The sequence below is a fragment of the Colletotrichum aenigma genome (assembly GCF_013390185.1).
Source record: "Colletotrichum aenigma strain Cg56 chromosome Unknown KSG_Cg56_contig04, whole genome shotgun sequence".
NCBI lineage: Eukaryota > Fungi > Ascomycota > Sordariomycetes > Glomerellales > Glomerellaceae > Colletotrichum > Colletotrichum aenigma.
The window spans coordinates 4567296-4587018 of NW_023500910.1; the positions used below are offsets into that span (position 1 = coordinate 4567296).

The following is a 19723-nucleotide window of genomic DNA, read 5'->3' on the forward strand; positions in this document are numbered from 1 at the left end:
AATGATAATGTTCGCAATAATTAATGTCCATCGGCAGTTAACCCCAGCACCTTCTCGTCTCTTCCAACGACGGGTTCCGAGTTCTTGGCTCTCCGGGGAGCCAGGCTAAGTTTTCCAAGAGCAGCATATCTCACAGCACCCCCTGCAGCTGGAATATTGTTTGCCAGGCTCCGCTTGTTGGCAAATGCCAAGGTCGCAAACTTGATGGCCTCTTTGTATGCAGCAGGAATTCCAAACTCGTCGCTGGTCACGAGCTTCAAACCGTGCTTCTCCACCTCTTCTCCGAGATTTTTCATCAGCGTCGCGTTCCGAGTACCGCCCCCAGATGCCACAACTTTTGTAACCTCTGTCTTCGGGAGAATGAAGTCTGTCAGGCTCTTCGTGATGGATATTGCCGTAAATCGCGTCAGTGTTGCGAGAAGGTCCTCGGTGGATGCTGTGGAATATCTCTCAAGAACGGCATCTGCATATGCCGCGCCAAAGTCAAGACGCCATGCGGACCTTGGCGGCTTCCGCGTGTAAAAGTTATGCTGCAGGAGCTCTTCGTGAAGTTTGGGGATAACCTTTCCTTGCGATGCAAGCTCGCCATCTTTGTCGTAGCCTCTACCAGTGCGAGCTTTGCAGACATGGTCGATCATGACATTTCCCGGGCCTGTGTCGAATGCCATCATCTTGCCTCGGTCCGCATTAGCAAGCTGCAAGTTCGCGATCCCGCCAATGTTCAGAGTGACCGTCGGTCCATCATTCCGAAAAGCGACAAAGTCAAGGTACTGCATGAGAGGTGCAGCAGAACCACCAAGGGCGTGGTCGAGAGGTCGAAACTGGGTGACCGTATCGACATCGGTTAGAGCGGCGACGACACCGGACTCGGCGATAAAGAAGCCGCAAGGAAATCCTCCTTTTAGCCAGCGGTCCACAAGGCTCTTATTCCCACTTAGGACATACTCCCTCTCTTTGACGCGGTCTGGCGGCTCTTGGTAGATAGTCTGGCCGTCGTAGCCGATGACGTCGATGTCTTCGGGCTTCAGATTGTTTCTCTGAATGAGGTCGTTGGCTGCCTCGGCATACAGCGCACCGGCGGCATAGTTTAACCGCGTCATTTCGAAGATGGTCAAATCATTGTTGAAGGCTCGCAGGATCAACGGTTGAAGTTCGAGAGGCCAGTCTACCGTCAGGCCGTCGACGTATTGGGGTCGAGAAGGGTGGCCGTCTTCCGCGATTCCGATCTGGCAAAGAACGGCATCAACACCATCGAACGACGAGCCGCTGTTCAAGCCTACGATGTAGGTCATTTTCAAGGCGCTGTGAAGAGAACGACGTGATGTGGCTTGGGGAAGAGGTGAGACCGGGTGCCTGTCTGGGCCGCCCTGCCGACTTATACCAAGACAAATGCTAGCATCGGGCCGTGGTTTGGGAGATCTGGAAACAGGATCATTCCCCGTCCAGTGTCCAGATTACCGAGCAATTATGTGGGGGTTGACAGCTTCCAGATCAGATCACATTGCCCTATTAGGAATCGGAGCATGGACTAGTTTGCTAGCCCATCGGGGGATCCCCCGAAGAGAGGGGAAGTCACACAAAGCCAAGTGGAGACAACTCACAGCTGATGTTGCACGCTGTGGACGTGAGCTGACCTATCTTACGAGAACTGCAGGTTGCAGCCGATAGAGCCTGTTAAATCGCTGCAAGTCATATGATTCGGGAGAATACATCCGCTCAAATGAAAAATCCAGAATATGCCAAGAATCGTGCTCCTCCAGATGCAAGACTTGATAATCTTCGCAACACAAGAGTCGCCATTACAGAATCATCGCCGAACTCCGTCGCTATTTAAAACCTCGCTGATGCATTCGGGTGCGAGACAAGATGCCGCCTGGTGGCTTATGTCAATGTGCCTGCGCGGCTATACTTTCTATATACTTGATAGATCGTTAGATTTTCCTTTAATCAGAATGATCACAAATCGTCGTTATGAGAGACAAAGACGACACCCACGACAGCAACGGCGAAAGTCTTCCGTAGAAATAGTAACAATGGCGAGAATGGATGGCAGTAACGACGAGAGCAAGGACGCAGGAAGAGTGATCGCTCTACCACAGGAAAGAAGGGGCGCCTTGAGAGTGATCATACAAGCTAATGAGTCGTCTTTTCGCGATAACTCTAGCAAAACTATCCCACCTGAAGCACCTTTGATAGTAAAAGCTTGAGCTTTTCTGTGTCTTCGCCAAATTTTCTCATAGCCTCGGCTGACTTTTCAACAGCGCACTCATCACTATTGAAAGCCCATCTGAATGCTGATTCGTCATTGATGAAGGAATTTTTCTGCAGGTCCATATTCCGTGCTAAACGGCGTTAGCGGAAGAACTTTGACTATGATTTAGTATTGCCGGCAAGGGCACTTACCAGATTCTAGCGTCAATTTACGATCAATAGGCTCGGACTCTTGTCCCAAAGCCTCAAGAATGGCCGGCGAAGCTGTCAGCAGATCGATACCAGCTAGATCTCGAATCTGCTTGGTGCTGCGGAAACTGGCAGCCATTACCTGGGTTTTGAACCCGTACTTCCTCAGATAGTTCTGTATCTTTGAGACAGTCTCGACACCCAAATCATTCGCAATGCCGTGCACCTTTCCCCAGTCCGCTATTCGCCCGACGTACGGTGCAATGGCATCAACGCCACCCTCGGCTGCGGTGACAGCCTGTACCAGTCCAAAGACCACCGTAATCAAGCAGCTCACACCATGGTCTCTCTGCAAAACACGTGCAGCCTGAATGCCTTCCCAGGTAGCACTGATCTTAATGCGGATTTGACTCTTTGGCACACCCTGTTCATGGTAAAGGTCGATGATGCGCAAAGCTGCGGCGATAGTGGCCGCAGTATTGAAAGAGAGAGTGACGTCCACTTCGGTGCTGACTTTGCTTGTCAACTTGAAGATTTGCGTGCCAAATTGAACGGCAAGATGGTCCACTGCCGCGGTTAAACGCTCAGAGAACGAGATGGCCGAAGGCAGCGCATTCGCGTACGCGATGGTGTTCGATACAAGTGTAGCGTACGACGGATTCTGTGCTGCTGAGTAAAGGAGACTTGGGTTTGTTGTTCCCTCAGAGGCGTTGAAATGAGAAATTTCTGAGTTCTGATTAGCAACTGTTTTTCTGCTTTTTCTGATAGGAAGCTTCAGGAGTGCGAAGTAGTCGCCTTACTGTCAAAGTCGGCGGTATCAGCAATCAGAACCGTGCCGGCATCCTGCAGCTGCTGTAAAGATCCAGTGCCCATGATAATGTTTTCTTGTTTGCCGCGAGTATATTTTCGATGCACTGGGCAATGGTTTTCAGGCAATGGGATGAAAAGCTTTGGCAGTGTACTTGCTGGGATAACAAACAACCATCACCTAAGTAAATTTGGCACATCAACCTGGCCATGCCGCAAGTAAGTCATGCTACATCTTCATTATTTCAAAATCAACAACAATCAAAATATCACCGATAGTTGTTGATAAGTGTCGGGGGATAGTCCGTCGGATCAGTCCCCCGTCGGAGCATCCCCCGGGCGTTGAGGCCAACCAGGACACTCCTGGCTCCAAGCACATCATCACGTCTCACCAAATCACTGACTAAGTAATAAACATTTGCTGCGACATTCTGTATAACCATCACTGTTTAAACTTCAAGGCCCGACTTACCAATATTAGCAGTTTCACTAGTCTACCGGAGCGTCCCCCGATTAAACAGTCTGGGCCCTTGTTTTCACAGCTCCTCCCCCTAAGCCTTACCCCAGACTCGGACAATATGTACCCCAGTGATCCATTCCTTGCGGGCGGGGCTAGTGGACTTTACTGGTCTCTAGTGTTACGGGCCCATCAAACGTCAACCTGCCATCTACAAATATTTATCGCCAAGATGCCATGACTTGACTGCGCCGTTCGCTCAAGAGTTTGACATCGTTCAGCGATCTCTGTTCCAGTCGTTCTCGAAGCCCTCTCGAGATGGGCGTGTTCAACGTTGACTGGCGTTCTAACGCCTGGGCTCTGGCGTACTGCGGGGTCTCGACCTTCGGCGCTCTTTGTTATGGCTACGATCAGATTTACTATACTGGCCTCCTGGGTATGCGACCGTTTATTGACGATTATGGCACGGCGACCGACAGCAAAGGGCTCAAGGCCCTGACGACGTCCTTCATGTCGCTCACAGCTTCCATAATTTATGTCGGCGAACTCGTTGGCGCCTTGCTTGCCGCTCCGATCAACGATCGCTGGGGTCGAAAGGCGGTGTTCTACTTCGCTTCTTCCTGCATCATCGCAGGGGCAATTGTCCAGCTTACCGCCCACGGCATCGAAGGCCTCATCATTCTCGGTCGCATTCTGATCGGTCTCGGCGTCGGGCAGTTCACGGTCACCTGCTTGCTGTACATCGGCGAGGTGGCTCCACTTGCGATCCGGGGGCCTGCACTGATGATGTTCCAATTCATGCAGTCCTGTTCCCAACTTGTCGGCTCAGGCATCACCCAAGGGACCGAGGCGATTCCCAACAAGAACGCATACCTGATCCCGATGGGTCTTTTGATTCTTCTCCCTGGGCTGATGATCATGGCATTGCCGTTCACGCCAGAGAGCCCGACATGGTACGCGACAAAAGGACGGCTACCTGAAGCCGAGATAGCACTGAGAAAAATCAACAATAGTCACCGCGACTACCAATCTGCTTACGATATTCAAGTTTTAGACGAGGCGGTCAGGAGAGAAGCTGCCTACGCTGCAGATTCTACCTGGATTTCTCTTTTGCGAGATCCAATCGAGCGCCGCAAGCTGATTTACTCCTGCGGCGCCATGGTTGCACAGCAAATCAACGGCATCCAGTTTTTCTATTCCTATGGTGTGGTTTTCGCGCAGTCAATTGGCATCAAGGAGGCCTTCACAATTTCGCTCATTACAAATATTCTACAGGTCATCTCAGTTGCTGTTTCAGTTGTCCTTGGTAACAAAATTTCCCGTCGCAAGAATCTCCTGATTTGCACAGCCGGCGTCTTCGGGGCGCTTGTCGTTGTTGGAGGACTGGGTTCGCAGAGAGCTCCGTTCTCCAACGGCACCAGCGCTGCCATTGTGGTTTTCTCGTACATCGTGATCGTCTGCTTTAATTTTTCGTTAGGTCCACTGGCTTTCACAATCGCCTCGGAGATGGCAGTGGGGCGCAACAGAAACAAGATCATGTCGTGCTCAATCGTCTGTTTCTTCCTGACTGTTTGGGTCATTGCTTTCGTTTCCCCTTACTTGTACTATGACGCGAACTTGGGACCCATGCTAGGGTTTGTCTGGGCAGGGACGACCATTATCACGCTCACATATGTCTGGTTCTGTGTTGGGGAAACGACGGGCCGAAGCAACCTCGAACTCGAACGATTCTTCTTGGAGAAAGTTCCGGTTCGGCAATGGAAGAGGCACCGCTTCATGGACGTGGCTGGTGCCGAGGATCCCAAGTCCGTGGTCCATGTGACTGAGAGCGCAACCCTTGGGAGTGGAATGTCCTCTGCTGCTAAATAGAACCCGCCCAGGCCGGTAATTCTATTATACGACGCCATAAAATACAATTGTATTAAGCATTGAAAATATTTGAACCATTCAGGGCCTCACCGACATTTCCCAGCCACGAAGGCGTGTTTTTGACCGATTCAGCTCTGGGTGACGTAGGCTAGTGACTTTTACATCTTGACAAATGTTAGCCGACGTTCCACCGATTGACTTCCCCTCCCCCTCCCAGTCGTTTCAATGTTTCTACTTTCACCTTTCTCCACCAAAGACATTGAAATCCAATCAGTGGTTGCGTTGCCATGATGTTCCGCGAAGATGGCGCCTACTCCCAAGACAAATCTTGCCTGCGATACCTGCCGTCAAAGAAAATCGCGATGCGATGGCGTTCGTCCGATCTGCACCCATTGCAGAAATGCGGGACGTGAGTGCACCTACAGGCCAACCCCGACAAGCCTAGAAGCGTAAGTGATCTCAACTACCAGCCATTATTCAGGATTCGCAGGTGTACTTTGCCAAGAAAGAAATGAGGGGGGTAGAGCCCAAACACTAAGACCATCACAGGGATAACTATGTTTTGTCCCGGTTAACACACGTAGAGGCACGCCTCAAGCAACTCGAAGAGAGATCAGATCACAGTCGTCGTGCAAGCGAAGGACTTGCGTCTACTTGTCATAGTACTCCGAGCGCACATGCAACCTCATCTCAGCATTCATCTCTCGTCAAGTTTCCAGAGTTTCACACTGCAGCGGCTTGCAAAATGCTTGTCTACTGGCCCAGGATACGTATCAATTTCACCGTCCCTGGGATCTCAGCTGCCAATTATTTGTCTGAGACTGATCACTCAGACGCGACCCTGCTCAGCTCTCTCTCCTCAAGATCTTCGACCCCAACGTTGATGCTCTGGCAAGTGTCTCGAGTGCTCGAAGAGTTCTATGACAATACTCCGATTAATTTACCAGTCTACATCTCGGAGTTGTTTCAGAGTTGTCCAAAGCTTAGTAGTCAATTTGTGGCCAACAACCTGCGAAACATGTTTGGAATGGACATGGACTCTTTGGATACTGTTCTTGTGGACATCAAACAGCTTTCGATTTCGGTATTACTCGTTCTTTCCATCGCGCTAAGATCGGCTGATAATAGTCCACTCAATTTGGGACCAGAGCTACTACTAGCACTCTCCGAGGCCAGTTTCACAAATGCACTCCAAAGTCAATGGACTTTGCTCTCTGTTGTAGACGACGAACGGATACCACTGTCTCTTCTCATGGCTTACTGCTTGATGTATTTCTGGGCAAGACCGTTTCATGCACTGGGATTGGTACAGTCGCTGGACCCGGTAATACGCACTTTCTCTATGAGGAATGGAGACGAATCGTACGTTGTTATACAAGATCAATGACCTCGTCTTACTCACGTCTCCACAGTCTCGGAAGGCTCTACTACAGACTGCACTACATCATTGAATGGTAAGTGGGAATTCTTGCAAGCCAGATTTCCTTGGAAGACTCATGTGTTCTAGTGATATCCTCACCGAAGTTGATGGCATACCATCGGATAAAACATTCGAGGTGCTTACCAAAACGAACGATGAGTCCATGTCGGGCTTTCTGGAGAGTCATTTGTGGCTTAGAAGTCACCTCAATAAAGTACTACAGTATCTTTACAGCACAAGCAAGGCATATGCCCAACCTCACGAACTGGCCGATCTGGTATGCAACTTGTCGGCGGACCTCCGGGGCTGGTTCCAATCCCAACCTTTGGGCGCCCAATTCGCACGCGACGCCACAGCATTTAGCATGAGCGTTCCCACCATGCCCCTACGAAAAGTGAGCGAGACTCTTTGTCAAAATAAAGATCCACTGACATTCTGTGACTATAGAGAGAAATCGCACTACGATACTTCGCATGCGCCTTTCTGTTACATCGCCCCGTGTTGTACTTCTTCCTCCACAAGGACATGGAGTACACAGTACGACCCCCAGACACACAAGCACTTCGCTCCGACCAAGCACCCTGGATCCTCGAGTCGTGCCGCGACTGCATCGAGGGCGCCACGCTCTTTGTACACTTCTCATGCATCTCCATGGACTCTCAGAGCAGCAAGATGGAGCGATCATATCGCAGCTGGTGTGACATCCAGCTTCTGTTCGCGGCATATTTGGTTCTGGTCCAGGTCAAATCTGTTCCCGCTTTGGTGCCGATCTTTCGGGTCCTGGGAGATATGGAGAATCTCCTCGACCAGGCTGAGCGTATGTTCGAAATGTTTCCCATCGACTCGTTGAAGATTCGGAAGAGCTTGGAGGTCCTTCGCAGCCAACGCCAAAATCTGGACGCCGCTTCACCGGTGTATTCGCACGGTTCGGTGTGATGTTTGGATGTTGATGAAAATAACAACAGAGCTTCTACAGCTACATTTGAGAAGCAATACTAATTTAACTGAAGTTAAACGTATAAACTTGATAACCAACTAACCTAAATGTGAACTGTTGTGCCTACTATATAGACTCAGCCGTTGTCAATATCTTCCCAAATCGATAGCACTTCACATCATCAAAACACGCCGCAAGAACTGTTTTTGCCCCTCAACATTTTTTTCGAATGATATCCCACCTTTGTATAAGTCAAAGTGACCCCCTTCGACTCTGAGCGCCTCTCCTAGCGGCGCCCGCTTTACACACTGTTCTGCTGCTTCCAATGACGCTTCATGATCCCACGTCGGCAAGACAATCAAGTACGGTCGGGTGCTCTTGTGAACTTGCAGCAGCGGTCGGGATAGCATGATACTCAACAAAGATCTCCCAGCAATCATGTTTGGCCAAGATTCCCCGTTCTCAGGCTCCAGCCTAGACCAGCCCTCAATGACCTCTTTGGAGGCCATGATAGCCGTCGAAGACCCGTCGCTCACCAGCTTGACATACTGTGGCTCTCGGAATCCCACCAATGAACCAACAATGTCTGCAGTAGCAGTGACTGCCAGTCTCAAAGACCGCAGTAGCGGCATTTGAAGGACACCCGCCGGGCCGTCCACCAGAGGACACTGAGAAATCCCGGCAACTAGGTCGTGATCCTCGCTCATGAGCGCCGTGACATGCATGCCACCAAAACTGCTGCCCCACGCAACGATGCGGGAAGGGTCGACCCATTCGCTTTGGTCTGGATCTCGCACCCACTTGAGAACGTCTCGGAAATCTTGCAACTGGTGTTGGACGTTGAGAACGTTTCGTGGGGTGCCTTCGCTTTCCCCAAAGCCGATATAATCGAACGTCACCGCCACATATCCCTCTGAAGTGAAGGCGCTCGCGAAAGGAGACAAGCCCGCAGCTTTGATGGCTCCAATACCGTGGCCCATTACAATCGTTGGAACGGGTCGCTTGAGTCCATCTGGTTTATATATTGAGATGGCAATTTTCTGGCTGTTCCGGCTGGACCGAACGAACCCGTCTTCGATGGTATAACCCATTGTGACAGGGGTAGTGTCAAAATAGACGGTGAACTGTTGGGGAGCGTCCACGAGATTTCCTTACAACGCAAGTTCAGTGCGTGCTTGATATTCAGACTCGAAGTCGATGAAGAATGATAGAATCACTAATCATTACTATTGCTTGCGCTGATCTCGCTACGAGAGCCAATTCTACAATTCGAGATCTTCGCACAGACGAAATTCGAAGTTAAACCTCGGCTTGAAATGCGGAGTATCACATCGTCTGACGTCGCCCTGATGAAAGCTTAATAGGCGTAGTACGGCAGTTGCGGGGAAGCCGTTGAACGGAGCCCGGACCCCACCTTCGGAGACGCTGTCCATCCGTCCATCCGGCCTGCATATACACGATAGCTCTTTGAGCTCACTATTCACGTACTCAGGCGTCATAACAACTGGTTAATGATTGATTGAGGCTGCTGGATGCTTTCGCTTGTTCATCATGTCGACTCTACTCAATCTTGCACCCTCCGGCGTCACCGGACGAATTCCAGACCTGCTCCGCTTCTTGAAGATATCCAAAATCTCCAAATCGTTCTCTCGAAATGGCTGGGCAAGATATGCCTTGGCAATTCTACTCGGGTGGACAGCTGTGAAGAAGGCGAGCAGAGCGCTGGGGAATGCCGCCTTGAATAACTACAGCCATGACAAATATGACTGGAGACGGGAGCTGGTGCTGGTTACCGGTGGTTCCGGTGACATGGGCGACATGCTCGTACGCAAGTTGGCGAAGAATTGCGTCAAGGTCGTCAGTATCGACATAGTTCCTCCAAGAGCACCACTGCGTGAGTTCATCAATTTTTCACGTCTTCTTAGTCGTCTTTTCCTTCCGGGGCGAGTTGTGCCTCAATCTGACCGAATTTCCAGCATCCAACGCATACTTCTACCAAGCGGATATCACCAAGGCAACGTCCATCAAGGAGGCCGCGGACCAGATCCGGCAAGATCACGGAGACCCCACTGTCCTGGTGAACAACGCCGGCGTCATGAAAATCTCCACTATTCTCGACGAGACGGAGGAGCAAATCCGCCAAACATTTGACGTAAACATCATTTCCAACTTCCTCCTGATCAAAGAGTTCCTCCCTTCAATGATCAAACGCAATCACGGGCATGTCGTCACGATTGCGAGCATGGCCAGCTTCGTGACCGGCGTGCAGAATGTCGACTACTCCTGCACCAAGGTCGGCGCTCTGGCCCTCCACGAGGGGCTGGCACAAGAACTTCGGCATCGCTACCATGCACCCAAGGTTCGAACGAGGTGAGGCCAAGCCCGAGAACCCTAGCTATATCATTTCGGGAGACGAGACTGACGCGGCCCCTCCGGGAATAGCATCATTCACCCAACCTATGTGCGCACGGCTCTGATTGACAGAGTGCACAGCTCAGGAAAGTTCAAGGCCTTGCTGCTTGAGCCTGAACATGTCGTACACCAAATTTTCAAGCAAATCATGTCTGGACGTAGCGGTCAAGTATATGTGCCCAAACAGTACTCGCGTGCTGCGGGAGCACGTGGGTGGCCTCACTGGGCCCAGGAAGGCCTCCGGAATGCACAAAAAGATGTACTCTTCCATGGTTAGCCGGTTGAGCAGTACAAGGCATGTGAGGGCGTGTTGAGTGAGCTCAGACTGCGTTGGGCTGTTTTGTTCATATTCTTAACGACAGAATGACGTTCATTTACATTTAGTGCATCACTAGTTGTGTTGGCTTTGCATCATGTGTAAATATGGATCGTGAATAATGAGGAGACTTTTCTGGTCCCAAGCGCAAACAAGAGTGAGGGTCTAGAGCGACGCCCAGGACCCACGTTCTCGACCCATTGTAGCAGTCTTGTGGTGCATTTCGTAAGGTAGCATCCAAACCAAGCGACAAACACAGCCAAACGGCAGTTGTGTGAGTCTTTGTGAATTCCATTATTAGATCACGTTTTCTGAGTTGCGTGCATATTTCTGGCCTCAGATATTTCTCATACGACGCCGCTAAAGTGTGTGAAGTAGTTTGTTTTCACTCATCGTGGGTGGAGTGAATGAACTAGTGTTGTGCCCAGGCCAGTACAGTAAACGGGGCCTCCAAGGCTTGAATTTGGCATCAATTTAATTTAATTACAGAATGGAGAACATCGCGAACTGTAAAGTTAAGCCTAACGTTTGTTCGAATTAGTGAAATGCTTGTGTTGGTGGCCTCCAATGACTGCCGTCCCAACCACCGGAAACCCCATATCGACACGGGCCTCTGAGAGCCATGTGTCTCCCACATTCCATCCGTTCAGACTGCGCCTTTACCAATATCATGACTTTCTCTATAGCTACGCCGCAAAAGTCGTTCGTCATCGCGACTGACGACGGCAGTGTAGCTGCGCAATGGGCCAATGACCTTTCGACATTCCATACCCCTGATCGTCGCACCCTTCAGCTCACCTGGCCGAACTTCCACGATGAGTTCTAGACGTTTGAAAACCCGAGCTTCGATCCATGCGGTCGGTCTGAAGTTTTCAGCTGAAGAGAAAAAGGAGGCTCTAAAAATGACAGGATTTGCCGGAATCCGACGTCGACCCCGGAATCTCCCACATCACGTGTAGATCGGCCGCGCAATCAACGGCCCCCGCTGTCACATCAGAGTCGAAACATGGACGTGTGGGGTCCAAAGAGGATTGCGAATCTACAGGCAACGTCAGAGCCAGAAACCCCCAGCTTCCCGTGATACGTCTCCTTGTTTGCACCCTTTTCGCTCTTTTTCTCCGAGAAGACCGGGTTCCCAAAACAAGCTCCCGCCGCCCCACAAGGCTTTGGCTCCCGCTTACCCGTTGGAACCAACCCGCCCTCCGTCGACAGACTCAGCCATGCGATTGAAGCTGCAGAGCCTCTTTACGGGGTATGCCGTGAGGCTGGGGTCAAGCTAGTCTTCTTTCTGTTTACTTTTACCTAATTCAAACTTCGCAATCGTCCGATGGAGGCTGGGTTATCCCATCGTGTCCATGTCAAAGCTCGTTTGAGGTCGGCGGGCAATGACATGCCATCTAAACTCCTGTTGTTGCAAGATGCCTGGTGGCGATGTCGTGATGTCTCCTATGTTCAGATGTAGAACGCGTCGACATGTCTGGACTGTCGGTAGAGATCGCCGAGAAACGTCAGCTGAATGGCAAGCCCAAACGAGCTGGAGATGGAGCTGAACGTGGAGCTGGCGATCCTCCTTTTTTGTTGGTGACCATGAGATGAGAATTCAAGTATAAAGACTCGTCTCGATCTCGACTAGAGTTGGTTTTCTTTTCCTCATCATTCTCAACAACATCAACAGTTTTCTACTTTCCTCTACTCTTCAACATTCTCTTGTGCTGTGCACTTTTTTAACATCTAAGTCTTATTCTCGAGCTTTCGATTCTTCGACAATACCCTCACTTGAACATCATCTCCTACTTGTCAACTTTTTTCAAGACAATCTTTAGTGTCCATTCTTCAAAATGCGTTACTCCGTTCTCACCGTTCTCGCCATCGCCCTTCTTACCGGCAATGCCTTGACTGCCCCTACTCCTCAGGGTGGTGCCGGCGCCATCGGAGGCGGCAACATTGGCGGAGGCAACAACAACGGAGCCAACAACGGCGGCGCCGGAGCCGGAGCCAACAACGGCCAGAACCAGAACAATGGTCAGAACCAGAACAACGGTCAGAACCAGAACAACGGTCAGAACCAGAACAACGGCCAGGACAACAACCAGGCTCCTCCTCCTCCCGCCAACAATAACAACAATAACAACAACAACCAAGCCCCGCCCCCTGCCAACAACCAGAACCAGAACCAGAACCAGCAGCAGCAACAGGGCAACAACAACGCCGCCGCGAACAACGGTGCCAACAACAACGCTGTGAACAACCAGGCTAACGGAGCCACCGGAGCCACCGGAGCTGGCCGCAACACCGCCGGCAATGGCAACTTCCGCCGCGCTGCCCTGAACCAGCAGCCTCCCCCGCCCCCGGCCAACAACCAGACTCCTCCTCCTCCTAAGCCCAACCAGGCCCGCGCTGCTCCCAACAACCAGCCTCCTCCTCCTCCCGCCAACAACCAGACGCCTCCTCCTCCCAAGCCGAACCAAGCTCGTGCTGCTCCCAGCCAGCAGCCTCCCCCTCCTCCGGCGAACAACCAGACTCCTCCTCCTCCCAAGCCTAACCAGGCTCGCGCTGCCCCCAACCAGCAGCCCAACCAGCAGGCTCCTCCTCCTCCTGCCAACAACCAGACTCCTCCTCCTCCTAAGCCCAACCAGGCTCGTGCTGCCCCTAAGCAGCAGCCCCCTCCTCCTCCTCCCGCCAACCAGCAGGTTCCTCCCCCTGCCGCCATCTAGAGAACGGTCTGAGCTGAGCCGTTAGCGGTTCTTCCCTTGTGCCGACTCAATGGGTCTTAATGGCTGGTTTTAATGATGGACGATGGATCACAAGATCTTTGACAGACTTGTCTTCCGCTTCAGTAGCATGTAAACGTAGTCTCTAGCAGCTAGAATGATCGGCTATTTGATAGCCACGCAATAATGGATTATATGCCTCTATAACATAACCATCGCCTTGAATCTTTTGTGAATACCTAAGTACGCTTGCCTTTTTTTTTTTTTGTCTCTGCGAATGATAGAATCTTCAACTTATCAGCCACATCTTGCTGAAATGGCGAGTTCTTTTTCATAACTGAGAGAATATAAAGATGACTGACTACTGAATTAATCGGACGTTACATTCCAATATCTACTTGCTCTCAAATGCCGTTAAGAAGAGTCTGCCTGTGACTTGGAGTCACCACTGACAAGCTAACGTACACTCATGTATTTCCCCCTCAATGAGCCATTTCCATAGCAGCAGTCTCGTTCTGCTGTTGGACCGTAGTCTTGTAAGTCTTGAATTTCCGGGCCGGAACACCCTTTGCGAACATCTCATCCAGTTCCGCATAAGATCGGCCTCCAGTCTCCGGCTGGAAGTACCAGAGGTAGAGCAAGGAGAAGAAGCATAGCGCAAAGAATATGAAAGCAATTTTTGCGCCCAGATTGGCCTTGTCAGGGTTGAAACTTAGGTTCAAGTTAGTAATCTTCCCTGGAAATTGGTTTCGTAGATCTACTTACAGATACGGAATAACGAACTGCCACATGACGTTGATGGAGTTTTGGGACGCATAACCGATAGCGACGGTCTTTACTCTCAGGCGTGACGTCGATGTTTCGGCGAGAAGAGAGAAAGCGGTCGATCCAATGGAAACGTTGTACCACCAGCTGTAGATGAGAATAAAGGCTACAGTGCCCTTGATCATGGACTGGCTGGTGCCTGTTCCCAGACCTCCGGTGATGAGAAGGAATGCGGTGAGAATGGCGAGGCCGTAGAAGGTAAGGTTCCTTCGGCCCACCTTGTCGACGACGGCAGCGGCCATCAGGTTTCCGACGATTGACAGAACGGGTTGAGCAATCTGGAGCTGGTAGCTCATCGAGGTCGAGTAGCCAGCAAGTTGAAGATAGTAGGTGAAGTATCTGAGGGCAAGTGTTAGTTGTGCTTGAGAGGAAAAGGGTCTAAGGCAGTGTGTATCTTACCCAGCGACAAACGAGATGCCAGAGAAAGCCTGGATGATCAGGGGCATGATACTAATGATCGTGCGGCGCAAGTTGGACTTCTTGAAACATTCCAGGTATGTCACACCCTGAGTCTCTTTGCGAACTTCATCCAGGGTGAGCTCGATGAGGGCGAGCTTTGCTTTACCCTCGTCACCCCTGTGTCCAAGCCTATGAAGACTCTTGAGTGCCTGCTCCTTCCTTCCTTTGGACACGAGCCACCATGGTGACCTGTGAAGAGTAAGATTTAGCTTACTTCGAGTGCAGACCGGACGAGGCCTTGCAACCAGCCGCACTTACTCTGGCATGAATGGCCACAAGAGGGCAGAAACTCCTGCAAAGCCGAACTGGCAGCAAAACACGGTGCGATAGGCCCATCGAGACTGGACTTGTCCGGTGTAGTTGATGACAATGAAGGCGACTAGAGGGCCAATACCGTATGCTACACCGACACCGCAGGTGAAGACACCACGAAGCGCCAAGGGGGTGATCTAAGGGGTAGGAGTCAGTTGGGACTTGTGCAGCACCGAAGAAAGGGGTCTCCGACATACCTCTCCGATGTAGCTGACCATGACAGTACCGACAGCACCAACCATTACACCATTGAGAAGTTTACCGAGGAAGAAGACCACGTTCGTCGTAGCCACGAACTCGATGGCAACTGCAATGAAGGATATGATGAGAGCAAGAGCGAGGACCTTCTTACGTCCGATGTAGTCGGCAAGCTCGGCGGAGGCAACTGAAGAGATGACCGCACTATGCCGGCAAGTTAGCCATCACAACATGTCGAAGAAGCCGGCGAGTCAAGAGACTTACGAGGCAACGGGTGCACCATTGAATGCAGACTGCCACACGGCATGCAGAACATATTGTCCCTTGTACTCATAACCAAAGTCCTTTCGAAACTCGGGGATTCCAACAACGGAACTGGCCGCTTGGGTGTCGAAACTGAGCAGGATGATGGTCCAGCAGGCATACACACACCAAGCCGAAGCCCAAGGATACCTGATGAAGGATTTGAGGATACCAGTCTCGTGGTCCTCGTGGTCGGCGGCGTGAGCCAACTGCGAGTCGGCGGTAACTTCGACGTGCTTGGCATGCGAGTCGACCTTTTCGGCTTCGTAGCCGTCACCATCGTTCTGTGCAGTCATGGTGAGTGATTATCTCATAAACCAAAGGCACAGAAGATAAAAATAAAGAAAGAATCTCTTCGTTGATGCCGAGCCAACACTGAAAAGCAATTGGCCCGAGTTGAGGGTTGCTTGAGACTTTTAATACGCGGATGCAAAATTGGGAAATCAAGGCATGATAATTAGACAGGGACGACATATCCGAGCGCCTGGGGGAGGCAAGTCTGGGGAATTGGCGAGGGGCCCAGACGACCGGTTCGAGGGAACCGCCCCAAGCTGCCATCTACCGCCGCAGCGAAAAATGGTTCCCCCATGGGGGTGTCAAGATTTATGCGGAGGTGGGCCGCGAGCAGGGAATGACCAGGGTGCTACCAAGGCGTGACCACGTACCAACGCGGGAGTCGTAGGCACCCACCTCCGCATTCGTGGTGGGCTGCCCATGGGGTGAGGGGTTCGCGGGTGGCTCAAATTGCCCGATCGGGACAGACCCGCGTGGTTTGAATCAGGCGCCATCTTAGATTCCCCGTATTTTGCAGCCCCCATTCTTGGACTTACCCCTCGCCGAGCATTCTTCAGAGCCTCCGACTGCCTCTTCGGACGACGAGCAGCTGGTGAACGGGAGAGTTCTGTCAGAGGCGCCAAGTTTTAGAGTTTGACCCCTTCTTAAACGGCGTGCGTGGGCTCTCATTTCGACTCGTTTGAGGAATCTCAAGAGCGGACGGCGACGTAGACGACATTGAATACAAGTTGTCACCCAAAACATTCACGCCGATCACCAGACCAAGGACTCGAGTCAACTCCGAATGCAAGTCCGATCGCATCCGAGCTCCCAAAATCCCACCTCCACAGACATCACCAGAACCAACGCAGAGATGGCCGCGTCAACAACCAAAGGGGCAGCCGCCCTCACTCAGTTCCCGTCGAAGCCGCGAGTCTTTATTTTGACAGACATCACCAACGAGCCTGACGATGCCGGGTCCTTTTGCCGTTACCTCACTTACTCCAACCAGTTCCGCGCAGAAGGCGTCGTCGCCGTCACGTCGGTATGGCTCAGGAACAAGGTCGCGCCGCAAAACCTCCACGAGATTGTGAATGCGTATGAGAAGGTTGTCGATAACCTCAACGCCCACGCGCATCCGGGCTCCCCCTACCCTTCGGCGCAGACAGTGAGAGACCTCATCAAGTCTGGCCCTCCGGTAAGCCAACTCCTGCCCTCTGACTGCCCTCACAATGGCTAACTGGAATCGGTCGTCAGGTCTATGGCATGGAAGCCGTCGGCGACGACATCCCTCTGAGTGAAGGCGGCGAGCTGCTCCTCGAGCGACTAACCGCGCCCGACGCCGAGCCGCTCTGGGTCCTCGTCTGGGGCGGCATCAACGTGCTCGCCCAGGTGCTGCACAAGATCCGCAACCGCCCCGACGCCGCGGCCCTGCGCCAGAAGCTGCGCGTCTACACCATCTCCGACCAGGACGACTGTGGCGCCTGGATTCGCCAGCAGTGGCCCGAGATCTTCTACATCTGCTCCGTCCACGGCTGGAACCAGTACCAGTGCGCCGCGTGGACCGGTATCTCCGCCCCCTGCGCGGGTGACCAGGGCGGACCGGACGGTTCCAAAGTGACGCACGAATGGGTCAAGGAGAACGTTCAAATCGGCCCCTTGGGCGCGGCATACCCCAACTTCGAGTTCATCATCGAGGGAGACACGCCTACCTTCCTCTACCTCATCCAAAACGGCCTTGGTGTTCCCGAAGAGCCCATATACGGATCTTGGGGAGGGCGCTATATCCCGGCCAACGTCAGCTCCAAGGGCTTGCCCGCCAGGGGCCACTTTGCCGATGCCATCGACACCGTGATCGGTGTCGACGGCAAGCCGCACAGATCGAACCAAGCTACCATCTGGCGCTGGCGGAATACCTTCCAGGACGACTTTGCGGCGCGCATGCAGTGGACTCTGACGTCCGACTTTAGCAAAGTTAATCACCACCCCGTTCTTTCAGTCAACGGCGACTCCAGTCTGACGCCAATCCATATTGATGCAGATGCCGGTGGTGTTATATCGCTCGACGCATCTGAGAGTTACGATCCGGATGGCGATAAGCTGAGTTATAAGTGGTATCAGTACCGTGAGCCCAGCTCGCTGCAGACGTACCACGGCATGGAGGTCTCTGACCTTGAGATCAAGCCTCTGAACGAGGACGGAAGCAAGGTGGAAATCACCATTGGCCCAGCAGAAAAGTCGTGTTTGGTTTGGAGGGAAAAGATTCCTCTCGAGCGCGGTCTCCCTCTCCATTTGATCCTCGAGGTCAAGGACAACGGCTCGCCGCCTTTGACGAGCTACCGCAGAATCATCATCCAGCCGATCGACCGGAACTTCAGTTCAAGAAAGTAGAAAAAAGGTTGCATAGACATGGGTTCAACATAGAATAACACTTGTATCGCACAGCTGCCAAGGTTCGAATGTCGTGATTTACGAGGATGATAACGCTCATGTCATGGCATTCGCAGTGCTGACATCTGATCCCGTTAGCTCCGCGCAGCCGGAAGCATGAGGTAGGTCGGGACGACAGCGACTCTTATCTCCTTTGTGCCGCCGGTCAAAACTTTGTTTCAATGCAAATCATTTCAACACAATTAAGGTGCGCCCCGTTCAAACCCAGACCCGGACCAACTTCGATTCGGTACACCAATCGGCAGAGGGCCGGCTGACGCCCGGCCGGGACCTCATCCTTTGAAGCATCAACTGCCGACAGGACCCACCCGCTCCGCAAGCCCGCCCGTCGGACTTAGGTGACGAACCTACGTATCTCCATGTGTCCCGGCCCGTCCGCAAGTTATTAGACTTTCGGAGTGCGGGTTTCATGAGACCCCGCTTTATTCGTCCCGTGGCCTGAATCGTGTCTTAGCGTCGGGACGACTCAACAAATGAAATTCTAGAAATGCGTTAGTCTAGACCCTAGACCGCCTCAGGTATTGCATCAAGAATGGTGATATAAAGAGACTTCATCGGCATTCCGGCCAGTTTCGCTTCGTTCGCTACAGACTAGACATCCCCCAGCTCATAATAACGACTTACAGCCTTCTTCAACATGGCCCGGTTCAACCCAAGCAGCGACATCCCTGACCTCTCAGGCAAGGTCATAATCGTCACCGGAGGCAACATCGGCCTCGGCAAGGAGACCGTCACGCAGCTCAGCAAGCACAACCCAGCACACATCTACCTCGCCGCTAGGAGTCAGTCAAAAGCGCTGACAGCCATCGAAGACATCAAGAAGAATGTCCCCAACGCCGCGCCCATCACCTTCCTGGAACTCGACCTGACGTCCTTTGAGAGCGTCAAACGAGCCGCCAAGGAGTTCCAGTCCAAGGAACAGAAGCTCCACCTCCTCATCAACAACGCCGGCATCATGGCCTGGCCCGCCGACACCACGAAGGAAGGGTACGAGATCCAGTTCGGCACAAACCACATGGGCCATGCCCTCTTCACCAAGCTCCTCCTCCCCACGCTCTCCAAGACCGCCAAGTCGGACAGCGACAAGGACGTACGCATCATCAACCTCTCCTCGGCCGCCGAGGGGTACCCGTCGAAAGACGTGTGGAACTTTGAGGCCCTCAAGACCGACATGGCCTCGTACAGCACCTGGGCGCGCTACGGCTGCTCGAAGCTTGCTAACGTCCACCACGCCCGCGCTCTGGCCAAGAGGTATCCGGAGATTCGGTGCATCTCGCTCCATCCCGGCGTTGTCAGCACGAACCTCGGCAGCGGACTCTTGGCTAGCTGGCCGCTATTCAGGCCTCTGATCAACCTTGCGCTGTGGGCTGTGACGACGTCGGTTGGGGAGGGAGCCAAGAACCAGCTGTGGGCTGCGACGAGCCCGGAAGCGAAGACTGGTGTGTTTTACTGGCCTGTGGGGGTGACGGGCAAGGACTCGAAGCTTTCTTTGGAAGATGACCTTGTTGAGAAGCTATGGGACTGGACGGAGAAGGAGTTGGAGCCGTACGTTTGATGTTCCGCACTTGGTTCG

General features: G+C 52.4%; 9 protein-coding genes across 9 annotated transcripts; 5 read left to right on the forward strand and 4 right to left on the reverse strand.

The window, feature by feature from the left end:
* Positions 1–20: 20 nt before the first annotated feature.
* On the reverse strand, positions 21–1292 carry anmK-1 (Anhydro-N-acetylmuramic acid kinase; the record flags this gene model as incomplete). The annotated part of the gene is made up of 1 exon (XM_037322305.1): positions 21–1292. One exon carries the CDS (start codon positions 1290–1292, stop codon positions 21–23), a length of 1272 nt encoding a protein of 423 aa, XP_037180051.1.
* An 877-nt stretch (positions 1293–2169) lies between these two features.
* CGCA056_v007057 (Transaldolase) lies at positions 2170–3273 on the reverse strand (the record flags this gene model as incomplete). Its single annotated transcript, XM_037322306.1, has 3 exons — positions 2170–2342; positions 2404–3126; positions 3201–3273. 3 exons carry the CDS (start codon positions 3271–3273, stop codon positions 2170–2172), a joined length of 969 nt encoding a protein of 322 aa, XP_037180050.1.
* Positions 3274–3982: 709 nt separating this feature from the next.
* On the forward strand, positions 3983–5533 carry HXT13 (Hexose transporter HXT13; the record flags this gene model as incomplete). The annotated part of the gene is made up of 1 exon (XM_037322307.1): positions 3983–5533. The coding sequence occupies one exon, from the start codon at positions 3983–3985 to the stop codon at positions 5531–5533; it is 1551 nt and encodes a 516-aa protein (XP_037179833.1).
* Positions 5534–6875: 1342 nt separating this feature from the next.
* Positions 6876–7889, forward strand: CGCA056_v007059 (uncharacterized protein; the record flags this gene model as incomplete). Its single annotated transcript, XM_037322308.1, has 4 exons — positions 6876–6895; positions 6946–6987; positions 7041–7347; positions 7401–7889. The coding sequence occupies 4 exons, from the start codon at positions 6876–6878 to the stop codon at positions 7887–7889; spliced, it is 858 nt and encodes a 285-aa protein (XP_037180056.1).
* Positions 7890–8063: 174 nt separating this feature from the next.
* Positions 8064–8981, reverse strand: YPT2 (Uncharacterized protein; the record flags this gene model as incomplete). Its single annotated transcript, XM_037322309.1, has 1 exon — positions 8064–8981. The coding sequence occupies one exon, from the start codon at positions 8979–8981 to the stop codon at positions 8064–8066; it is 918 nt and encodes a 305-aa protein (XP_037179120.1).
* A 460-nt stretch (positions 8982–9441) lies between these two features.
* On the forward strand, positions 9442–10264 carry RED2-4 (Dehydrogenase RED2; the record flags this gene model as incomplete). The annotated part of the gene is made up of 2 exons (XM_037322310.1): positions 9442–9784; positions 9867–10264. The coding sequence occupies 2 exons, from the start codon at positions 9442–9444 to the stop codon at positions 10262–10264; spliced, it is 741 nt and encodes a 246-aa protein (XP_037179121.1).
* A 3547-nt stretch (positions 10265–13811) lies between these two features.
* MPH3-2 (Alpha-glucosides permease MPH3) lies at positions 13812–15722 on the reverse strand (the record flags this gene model as incomplete). The annotated part of the gene is made up of 6 exons (XM_037322311.1): positions 13812–14040; positions 14095–14493; positions 14554–14802; positions 14872–15062; positions 15123–15327; positions 15388–15722. 6 exons carry the CDS (start codon positions 15720–15722, stop codon positions 13812–13814), a joined length of 1608 nt encoding a protein of 535 aa, XP_037179122.1.
* Positions 15723–16573: 851 nt separating this feature from the next.
* CGCA056_v007063 (uncharacterized protein) lies at positions 16574–18090 on the forward strand (the record flags this gene model as incomplete). Its single annotated transcript, XM_037322312.1, has 2 exons — positions 16574–16897; positions 16957–18090. The coding sequence occupies 2 exons, from the start codon at positions 16574–16576 to the stop codon at positions 18088–18090; spliced, it is 1458 nt and encodes a 485-aa protein (XP_037179123.1).
* Positions 18091–18787: 697 nt separating this feature from the next.
* On the forward strand, positions 18788–19705 carry CGCA056_v007064 (putative oxidoreductase; the record flags this gene model as incomplete). The annotated part of the gene is made up of 1 exon (XM_037322313.1): positions 18788–19705. One exon carries the CDS (start codon positions 18788–18790, stop codon positions 19703–19705), a length of 918 nt encoding a protein of 305 aa, XP_037179124.1.
* Between the last annotated feature and the right edge of the window lie 18 nt (positions 19706–19723).